The following is an 11,280-nucleotide window of genomic DNA, read 5'->3' on the forward strand; positions in this document are numbered from 1 at the left end:
TCATTCAGAAGGTACCTTAGATCTTTTGATAGCATATTCCTACAGGAAACATGGTGCACGGGGGAAATTCTTCTGAGTGATTACAAAACCTATGAAGTCCCTGCAAGCATCCCCAGAGGCATGGGATGCCCATGGGGGAGATTAGCCTGTTGTATATCAACTTCATTGAAAGGTGAAAGCTATCTCATCAGTAATTTGCAGTCCTGGGCTTTGGCTATATTTTTCAAAATTAATTCAGCATCATATATCATGGTAAATGTATATATTCCTCCTTGGAAATCAACTCATCACAGCAAAAATGTTTGGGAAAGCCTTACAGATTACATACTTGGCCTGCAGACCCAACTATCTGGAGCTCATTTGATATTAGTTGGTGATTTTAATGCCCGGATTGGCCCAAACTGGAATGCAATAGAGCCAGTCTCCTATTTTTCCCTGGATGACTTCCCACTGATAAAGGATAGACATTCAAAGGATCACACAATTAACACCCAAGGGAAGCTGTTTATTCAAATGATCTTTCAATCTGGACTTCTCATTCTGAATGGCTCTCTGTCCGAGGATTTGACAGGGGAATTTACCTTTATCAACGATCTTGGGGCTAGTGTAATTGATTATATTGCAGTTCCTCCAGCTGTGTTTGGGCTGATTACGCTCTTTAGAGTAGATTCATATCCATGTAGTGATCACCAACCACTGATTGTCCAGTTAGGATGTCTTAAAAATGCCCAGGCAAATCAAGAAAATAGGCTCCCAGTCCCAAGCACGAGGGTTGCAACATACCATCGTAAATGGGCAAATGTGAATTTAAATGCTTTGGAACGCTTATGGCATTCTGAGAATGTACAACTCTTGCTGAATACCCTGTCCTCTTCCAAAGAGATGGAAGTAGTACTAGAATGTTATGCCCAGATTATAGCAGCAGTCGAACCCCTCTTATTTTGGAAAGGCCAGTCAAAGAATCAGAAATGAAATAAATAAATAAATAAATAAATAAAATAAAATAAAGAATCAGAGGCCAAAAGAGGGCAATCCATGGTTTGACATGGACTGTAGAAAACTTAAGCAGGAAATTAAAAGAAAACATAAATTCCTAAGGGACAGAGGTATAGTCCCTTTACCACAGTCCTATTTGGCACTGCATAAATTATATAAAAATACCATTAAAGAAAAAAAGCAAGAGCATGCTAGGTTGCAATGGGTGGAACTAGCATCAGCCCTCGAAAGAAATGATAGACCTAGATTTTGGCACCTTACTTCAGACTTAAGATACTCTGGGACTCCATCCATTGACTCTGTTATTATGACACTTCCATTCCCTCTTTTATGATGAGATGGCCTGTCTTCCCCTATTGCAAGAGGAAGACCCAGAATCACCTAGTTGGCCCCCAGTCACCTGTGAGGAAATAGCTATGCTGATATGGAAGTTGAAGCATGGAAAGGCCCCCGGAAGGAGTGGCATTTCACCAGATTTCTTGATTGATTATCCTCATTGGTGGATCCCAATGTTAGCAACCTTATTTACACTTATTGATAGAACTGGGAAACTTCCCCAAGATTGGGCAGTAGCTATTGTAATGCCTATTTATAAAAAGGGCAATCGGTTAGACCCTAAGAATTATTGCCCTATAAGTCTACTGGATGTTATAAGTAAGTTGTATGCAAGACATCTTTTAGATAAGCTGGAAAATTGGGTGCTCAGGGAGAATCTCCTAGTTGAAGAACAAGCAGGCTTCCGATGTGGCAGATATACAGTATACCATTGTCTTCTACTAAAATATTTGGCTGGGAAATATACATCTCCCCCTTATCACTCACTTTTTGCTGCATTTGTAGACTTCGAGCAGCCTTTGACTCTATATCTAGACCCCGCCTTTGGCAGAAGCTTACACTTTTAAATGTGGATCATAAATTGCTCAGGGGAATACAGGGGCTGTATGAGAATTCTATCTTGTGTGTGAGAGAGTCTTCAGGTGATCCTTCAGACCCCATTATTGTTAACAAAGGAGTGTGCCAGGGATGTTTGCTTGCACCTCTTTTATTCAATCTATCTTAATGATATGGTTCTCTACTTATCTAATCCAGACTTCTTCTCACCTCTTTTAAAAGACAAGAATATTTCAGTGTTATTATATGCAGATGACGCTGTTCTCCTGTCATACACCCAGGTGGGGATGCGTAGGCTTTTAAGAAGCTCATATTGTGTGAGAGAAGCCCTTCAGATCAACTACGAAAAAACTAAAATCTTAGTCTTTGGCAAAACGAGGAAAAAATACTGATGGCAGCTGGATAACCACCTGCTTGATCAGGTCAACAAATATAAATACCTAGGGGTGACATTTCAAAGTTCAGGATCTTGGTCGGAGCACTTGAATGCAATAGCCCTGACAACTAATGTAACTAGTAATGCCATTCTTCGTTTTGCTGCTGGACCAGGTGGTAAGATGGTGGCCCCTTTAATAGAGCTATACAAGGGCAAATTACTTCCCCAAATATTATATGGGGCACCTGCCTGGACCCATGCTAACACTGCTTCATTGGAGTCAGTGCAGCATAAATTTCTATCCAGAATACTCGGGGTTCCCAGATCCACTTCTAAGGCCATTGTCTGACTAGAAACAGCTTGTCACTCAGTGGGAATGCTTGTCCAAAAAGCTGCCACTTTCTTCTGGTTAAAGATAGTGTTCCGACTGGCCTCCCCCTTGGTCTTATTAGCATATGAAGCTATGGGAAGGGGCTCATGGGCAGACAAGATAACCACATCTATCTCTGAGTTGGGCTTTTCACAATCATATTTGCTTGCGAGGGGCTATGATAGAGCTGGGGATGAGATTTCAAAGAGGTTACAGGATGTTGATATTCAAACAACAATGGCTGTTGCTGCTGAAAGTCACTCTAACAAGATCTATAAAAGCATCATGACCTCTCCGGGGAAGGCTCCCCCGTATTTGATTTCCATCACCTCACATGAATTGAGATGGCTCATGACAAGGTGTAGACTGAACTCACTCCAATTGTTGGAGGTGAAGGCACGTTATAGGACCCATCATGGCATGAGTGCAGATTGCTCAGCTAGTTGCCCCAAGGTAGACGACATGGTACACTTTCTAGCAGAATGCCCATTGTATATCGATTTGAGGAAGCAATACCTTGAGCCCCTATTAGCTGTGCTTGAGGATACTTCTGGTGCAAGCATAACTCAATTATTATTAGCTGGAATAGATCATTATACATCATATAGGACTGCTAAGTTTGTCAGTCGAGCCCTGGAGAGGCGAAAGTCATTGACGGTTATAAAAAAACTAAATCCGTAAACATGGTAATAACATTCTGGCAGATATTGTTTTAGGATTTTAAAATGTTTTTAACTTGCTCTTGTTAGTTATTTTATTAATAATTTGTACTTCGGTCTCCCTTTTGGGTTGATGTGAGAATTCTATTTGTTTTGTGTGTGGATGGCCTGATTGGATAAAAATAGGGATGTACGAAAGTCATTTACCTGGTCTCACAGCTTGCTTTGCAGTGGGGGGGAGGCGCTTAGCTTCTCCCCCTGAAATTCAGGCCGGGAGGGAGGCGCCTCGCCTCGCCCAGTCGAAATTCAGGCCGGGGAGAAGCGCCCCGTCTCCCCGGCCGCGAAATAAAAAATTAAAAAAAAACATGCCCCCATGATAGGCTACGTAACGATTTGCGTAGCCTATCATGGCTAGATCTGCAAAGTCAGCCATGATAGGCTACGTTAATCGTCACGTAGCCTATCACAGGTGACTTTTTTTAAAAAAAAAAAGCACGTACGCAAATGGCGGCCCCCATAGGGAGCTGCCATTCGCGTTCCTTATTTGGTCCCTGTAGTCTACGTAAATCTTTATGTAGACTACGGCGAAAATAAGGACAACGCAAATAGCGTTGCCCTTATTTTCGCCATAGTCTACGTAAAGAGTTACATAGACTACAGGGACCAAATAAGGAACGCGAATGGCGGCTCCCTATGGGGGCCGCCATTAGTGTACACGTTTTTTTTTTCCAAAGTCACCCGTGATAGGCTAGTAGTATTTAACCAAGTTTTTCCTCAGATAATGGAAAAGGAACTAATTATTTATTATTATGAAGAATCATGACTAAACCTCCAAACTTGCGAATGGATTCCACCTATATTTTTTGTTCATTACGTAAAGGAAAAATATGTTAAATTTCCTACACTGTGTCAATATTAGATTTAAATCTGATGCATTATTTGTTGGTATCTGTCTATGGAAAACTAGAAGTGAAGGGACAGCTAACATGGGTTGATTTTATCATAGAATCATAGGGTTGGAAGGGGCCTACAAGACCATCGAGTCCAACCCCCTGCTCAATGCAGGGAGCTTGATTCCCAGGTGGTCTGCCATCCAAGTACTAACCAGGGCTGACCCTGCTTAGCTTCCGAGAACAGACAAGATCAGGCACATCCAGCCCTTTGCTCTGTTAAAATGAAAGAAATGGGGGGAGGGAAAATCTTGTTTTTGTTGGTTGCTATTGTTAATGTGGCAGATCATGTTTAGAGATTCTAGGCATAGTTGTGTTTTATACTAAGATAAGCAGTTTTAGTTAATTCATAAGGAGCTGTGATTGTGTTTAGTGGAGGGCAGAGAACACTGATGAACTTTTTTTACAACACTGTCCAAGGGAACTGACACATAGCTAATGAATGGGATTCCTTTGGCAAGTTTGCAGATCCTACCTGATTAAACCTCTTGTTCCATGTGATGGCCTCATCATTCATGCTGAATGCTCTGCCCAGAAAAGCCTTCGGATCCATCTTTCCTACTTTCACTCGCAAAAAAGACTGGTTTGGAAAAGTAACCCAGTTTATGATATCAAATCCATCTGCTAATTCACCATTCTCATCAAGAGACACCAAGTCCCCGACAGTGTTGTTAAATGGGATGCTCCTCAGCAAAGGGTGAAGCTGAAATGAAACAGGCAAACACAGATTTTTACTGCCATCAATTGATCAGTTTCTGTCAGTTAAATTTAAAGGCTTACGGGGACTGATCTGGATTAGGGCCACTGTGGGAGACAAAGTGTTAAAGCCCTCCTACACCCAAACTAGGGTCCCAATCCATACCGTGGCCCCTGAACTTACTTTAGATTAAAAAAAACACACACCAAAGAAACAGATGAAGTCTCTACCTACAACTTCAAAGTCAAGTGTTTTTTTTTTTTACCTGTAAAGACATTTTATCAAACGATACATTAAATACCAATGATCTAACATCAGAATTAACTGGGAAGCATTCTTCTAGTTGCAAGTATTGAATGTCAGTGGGAAACTATAGGTGTGTAATGCTCATATTATTCAAGTGATGATATTGCCTTAAAAAAAAGATAATGTATCAATGGAAATGCAGGGGCACTTTCGAGGGAGCCTACACCTGCAGAGGCCCATTTGTCAGGCATGCATGGCAGGGTTTATCTCTCATTATGGAAGGTGCTACTTCAAGAACAATTCAACGGATACTATTGCTTGTATAAGACAATACCAACAAATTACTGTATCAATGAACATGGTGATCCGTTTTGACAGTGCCTTTACTCACAACCACCCGTTTTTCAGGAATGTATGAAAGGATATTCACCTTTGTTGCCTCCACATGATGGAATGTGCTTCCTCAAGAAAAAAAAAATGACAATGAAAGTACTTTGAGACATTACTAGGACAGAGATTACTTTGGACCCATTCGATACTTTTGTAAGGCAATGATAAAGGAAATATATATTTCTTTAAAAAAAAATGAAGTTATCTGTGAATTGCTGTACTTATACTAAATCCTCTGATTGCTACATACTAGAAACAACACAATCTCCAAATGGTAATGAATGGCTAAGGAAGATTTGGCACAGGGTGCCAATGATTAAGCTCAGAAATGGGTGAGAAATTGTTTGCGTTCACAGATTAATCTAAGATTATTACCCAGTTTGGACCTCCTGGAACTGGGTGTCAACATGAACATAATTTGCAACTGGAAATCTTTACATTTCAGAATGTATGATGCATTTCACAAAAAGAACGAGAAGTGCTCAAAAAAGATTGCACAATTGAAACATTTTGAATAAAAAAGGTGAAAGAAAATGCATATGAACATCTGCGTGGAAATAAAATAGTGAGTTGTAGAAGTGGGACAGAACAAGGCTAGTATTGGAAAATGTGAACCTCAATATGCAGTAGCACGGCTTCTTTCTTCAGGGTGTAGCTGTTGTTCGTGCTGCCATAACCCCTACAATTGGAGGTAGCAGCAACTGTAGGAGCAGGCTGGCCACAATGTTTCGTCCTCCACAATGCCTTGGACATAGTGTTTCAGGGCATTGTTGGTCAGAAAATGCAGGTTGAAATAATTTTTAAAAGCACACAAAAACCTATGGTAAGTATCCAGAGGAAATTCTGCAAAGTGGCCTTCGTTTTCCAGGAAGGGTGATGAGAAAGAGTAAGGTCTCATTCTCTCCACCCCTCCATGTGAGGATGAAATAGGGATGTTGGAGAATTTTGCCATGGATTCCAGAGAGGCCAAATGCCAGCGCATTCAGCCACCCAGAATCCATGGCAGAACAAAGCCACCCACCCCACCAGCCCGTGAAATCAGCCCGGAACGGAGCCTACCTTAGTCGGCCATTCCGGTGCTTCTTGAATGGAGGTTGCTTCTGCGGGCACCATTCGCCTCCTTTCGAATGGCCATGATAGGCTACGTAAGTAATTATGTAGCCTATCATGGCTAACACAGGGATGCCATTTGCATCCCTGTGGAGGCCGTGATAGGCTACGTAAATATATATTTAGTCTATCACGGCAAAAGACAGGGGCGCAAATGGCGGTGGCTACAGCGGCTGCCATTTGCGTCCCTGCCCAGCCCAGCGGCTGGATGTCTGGCTGCGGGCAGCCCCAGCTGGTGGCTCTGCGGAGTTTCCATGGAGTGGAGCTGGTCAGGCAAAATTTCAGGGGGAGGAAAGGAGCACCTCCCCCCTCCCACGAATGACCCTGGATGAAATGGTGAGTTAATTTCATACATCCCTAGGATGAAAGCATGGGCCTTCCTGCTCCAGCTTGTCCCCATCAGCAGCCCCAAGGCTCTCCACACTTTGGATGGTGGAGTATCTGAACTTGGGATTTATGATACCCATGTGGTTTAGAAGCCTGGAAGATAAGGCTTCTCATTCATGCAACAGAGAAGACATAACTAGAACATGCTCTGTGCTGCAGTGGATGAAGGTTTGGGGGAAAGGCCACAAGGACATAATGGAACATGTTTCCCTCACACAATACTGATTGCAGGGTTGGGGAGAAAAGAATGATTGAATTGGGCTACAGACAGTAAAGATTCATCTCATTTCAACTAAATGTCCTATTTTCAGGGGGTAGGTACTGATATGGTAAAAAGTGGCATCAGCCAGTCATCCTTCAGGGGACCAAAAAATGCTGAAGCAATATTTAAAGGCAACACACCTCTAAGGGATCTGTATGAAGAGGACTGTGTAGGAAGAGGGTACTTTGATTTCAGGGGTTCAGTGATGCCTTCCCTTGGTTGGAAAGATACAGCATCTGAACATAGAAGATATACAAATCATTAAGGAAAAAGGAATGTTGTATGCAGATTTGGTGGGGAGGTGTACATGTATGCCCTGAATCAATTTTAATCATACATTAGGCCAGAATATTAAAGAGAGATAATTTGCAAGTAAAATAACACCTGCCAGGGTTGCAGATTTGGAGGCATCAGTCTCATTTTCTTAACCATTGCTCCAAATTTGGTCTTGGATGAGAACATCTTATGCAAAACATGTGCTATGGCTTGGACCGCATTGTAGATACTGTAGCTTTGGCCAGTCATGCTTGTTTCAAAAAATGTTGCAGGAAGGCTCCTCAAATTCTCTTGACCAGTGCATTTCTCATTACCCCCCATGTCCTCACTAGAATCGGAATATAAGCAGCTGAATGCACTTTTCCAGAAAATCCTGAGAAAATCATCCCCTTTTGGTGAATCAGGGTGTACACCTTCAAGAAATGTTGGAAACCCTGGTACTTCTTTTGAGTGAATTGCAAAAGACAAGGCACCATGGAAGAGTATATCAAAACCCTTGTGTGTTGTCTCTGTTGAGAAATCCCACTGGGTTGTCATAATCCATACTTTAGCTACAGAAGTCTCACTTGTATCTTCTGCTAGTGCATAAAAATATATCAACAATGTCAAACCTGCTGTAGTCTGAGGCTCTGTATTTACTACATACACATTGACATTAAAGTTGACGAGTGCAGTGGCCTTGGCTTTCACAGGTTCAACATATAGCAATGTCTCCTCAGTTTGAAATAAGGCTGGGATTTTTTCATTCAGTGCCGTACAAATTCTATGCTGGGAAAACATTGCCATCAAGGTCTGTATAAACCTTTCTCCATTGTCATCATCTGCCGCAACAATCCCGACCCATGTCCACTGGAAGTGCAGGAGCAGCTGGATAATCCCTTCATACTGATATTCTTCATTGGGGACCATCCGGTAGAAGGAAGGGAGATGACTTTTAATATGCATCATTGGAGCAAACACACAATTCGCAATCTAAGCAGAAAGAAAACAATAAAAGGAAAGGAGACATAACTGAAGGAATAAGCAGGTACACTGATTGGAATATATCATTTACTGGGAAAATGCAGCTAATACTGTAATGTTTAAGGTCTAAAAAAAAAAAGTTCTGCTAATGTTAGGGTTGAGCTAGGGGATAAACTGAAAAGCAGCAAGAAGAATCAAACGTTTACTAGCAGCAAGTTATGTAGTAAAGAGTTTGAAGTTTCCAGCAGTGTAGAGTTAGCACACTGGAAGAATGAAAATGAGGGGTTGGCAAATATCCTCTCAATGACTTTTAAAGATGGCCCAACTGGGCACAAAGGAAGTAGAGTAAAGGCATGATTAAAAGAACAAAAAACCAGTATCTCCCAAGTGGGGCCACAAAACCATGAGCTGGAAGCCTCGGGCCTTACCAGTCCCCTGAAACGGTGCCTACGAATGCTCACCTGTCCACTCCCCCAGCGGAGAGCCTGCCCAGAGCCGCCGGTGCAGCTATGTGACCAGAAGTTCATACCGTTGGGTGCTAGCTTAACCTATGGAGCTCAATATTGGAACTGCAGTGCGAAGTAGGCAAAAAACCCCAGAGCTTGACCAATGCGGCTAGGAGCCAAAATTCCTACTACGCCCCCCAAATAGGGCAACCAGTAAAACCCGCACTGCAGTAAGGGCGGGAGGGAGCTGGAATAGCCGGAATGAAGGGGCAGCGGGGCAGCGCAGCCTAAATAGCGGCCAGCTTGACCCACCCCTTGGTGACGCCAGGGGTGAAGGCCAATGGCCTTCGCCCTTGTCCTGTCCTTCCCCCACCACCCGCAACACCCCCCCCATGGCCAGGCAAGCCGGGCATGGGATGAGGGCACTTGCGAGTGGACAGGGGGAGAAATGATGAGACGACACCAGTCAATTTGGGATAAACAGGGCCACATTTGTTGATAGATTACAATCTGCGAAGAAAGCACCGGCGGGCACACCGCAAACAAGACCAACATGACAGGTGTAGAGTGAGGCATTCGTTGTCTGTGGCGAGGCGTCCACCCTTGCCCACCAACCAGACATACCCAGTTCTGGGCTGTGAGACCTTCTCCTGTCACCCCCCCTTGAGCCACAGAACCCGAGTGGGTGAGGAGGGTTGGCCTCAAAGGTAAGCCGTATCTCCCAACTGGGGCCACAAAACCCTGAGCCGGAAGTCTCGGGCCTTACCAGTCACCTGAAACGGTGCCTACGAATGCTCACCTGTCCACTCCCCCAGCGGAGAGCCCGCCCGGAGCTGCCACAGGAGGGTGACAAGCCTCTGCTTATTCGCTCTCCCCCCACCTGCGCAGTAAATACTCCCAAATGCCCCTTCGCAGATCGGCCCAAAAGATATCATTGCCTAGTTCAGTGAGATGAACACCGACCGCCCTGTAGAGTATCCCCCGAGCAGGGGAAATGTCGGGGTGGATGATGGTCCAGTCACCCTGTTTGATCAGGAAGTTCCCGATCTCTCTGTTGACCTTTTTACGGGCCTTATCCATGGCACGAGGATACAAGCCATCCCCCCAGGCCACTCTAGGCAACAGGTTGGACCAGATAATGGTGATTCCCGGCCAGCGACGCCGAATCAGCCGCAAGTCCTTCCAAGCTTGAAGAATCAGGGCCTTGCCTTTCAGCAGGCCTAAATCGTTCCCCCCTAAGTGCAACACTAGAATCTGTGGGGGAACCTTCACCAGCCCTTGCTGGAATAACGTGGGCAGGAGGCGATCCCAACGTATCCCACGTCTGCCCAACCACTGAATGGTGGCATAGCGGCTGAGCCCTAGCTGGGATCCACAGCTGGAGGAGGCCCTCTGACCAGCCCAAAAAACCATACTGTGCCCTCAGATGAGCACCTTCATTGTATCACTCGCACTCCAGCGATCCAGAAGAACAAGAAAAGTAATGAACAGAAATGTCCACACACGCTAAGGGCCCGGCAGTGGCCTCACGTATGCCCAATACGCCTTGGAGAGCCACCTACTGACCAACTGCACCTTGTCTGATGTGAACCCCAGAGATGCAGTGGTGGAGGCGGCCCCAAACCGGAAGGAATGTGTGCCAAAACGAAGAGCACCCAAACCCAGCACCTTTAATGCTCGCTGTGTGACTGCCCAAAATTGATATTTGGTTAAAGGAGAAGAGTCTGTATGGCAAAAAAGGGGGCCGGGCAGGTTTCCCCGAACCTTCAGAAAGTCCCTCAATGCTGCGACTGGGCAGAGGTCCGGCACGGGGGCTAGAAACAGGGACACGCTGACACCCCTTCCCCCCTGGTCAGTCTTGGACCTTCTAAGCTGAACAAGGGACCCCTGCTGAGAAAACTGTAAGTCATTAAACTGCAAGGCTCGTCCCGACAGGTCGCCCTTAGCGGACACCACCAACTCCGATATCCGGAATGCCCCAAAGAATGCTGTAAGAGCTGCAGCATGAAACAACGAGGCTTCTTGAGGGGATTTTCACAAGGAAGGCCACAGATCCCGCAAGCCCAGCAATATGTCTGGCAACAGAGGGCGTCTAGGGTCAGGAGGCACCAGGGATCCCCTGGACCAGCCCTGAAGCATCCGCCGGACCCAGAAGTCCATGGTGTTATCTGCTACACCCTTCATTTTAGACCAGAAGGCAAGTGCAGCAAGCCTACCCCCGATGGTCCGGGCTGCTAGACCCCATCTGTGGGCATCCACGT

General features: G+C 44.9%; 1 protein-coding gene across 1 annotated transcript in view; it reads right to left on the reverse strand.

Moving 5' to 3' along the window:
• Nucleotides 1-9,100, reverse strand: part of LOC146341792 (vomeronasal type-2 receptor 26-like) — a 43,162-nt gene extending 34,062 nt beyond the window's left edge. The window contains exons 1-3 of the mRNA XM_084807684.1: nt 9,035-9,100; nt 8,394-8,582; nt 4,718-4,945 (exon numbers count right to left, since the gene is read on the reverse strand). Of these exons, the coding sequence (XP_084663810.1) occupies nt 4,718-4,945; nt 8,394-8,582; nt 9,035-9,100 (483 nt within the window). The remainder of the gene's footprint in view (nt 1-4,717; nt 4,946-8,393; nt 8,583-9,034) is intronic.
• Nucleotides 9,101-11,280: the final 2,180 nt, after the last annotated feature.

Source organism: Heloderma suspectum, chromosome 6 (assembly GCF_057233095.1).
Source record: "Heloderma suspectum isolate Gila_16-S chromosome 6, 16-S_ref, whole genome shotgun sequence".
NCBI classification, from domain to species: Eukaryota; Metazoa; Chordata; class Lepidosauria; order Squamata; family Helodermatidae; genus Heloderma; species Heloderma suspectum.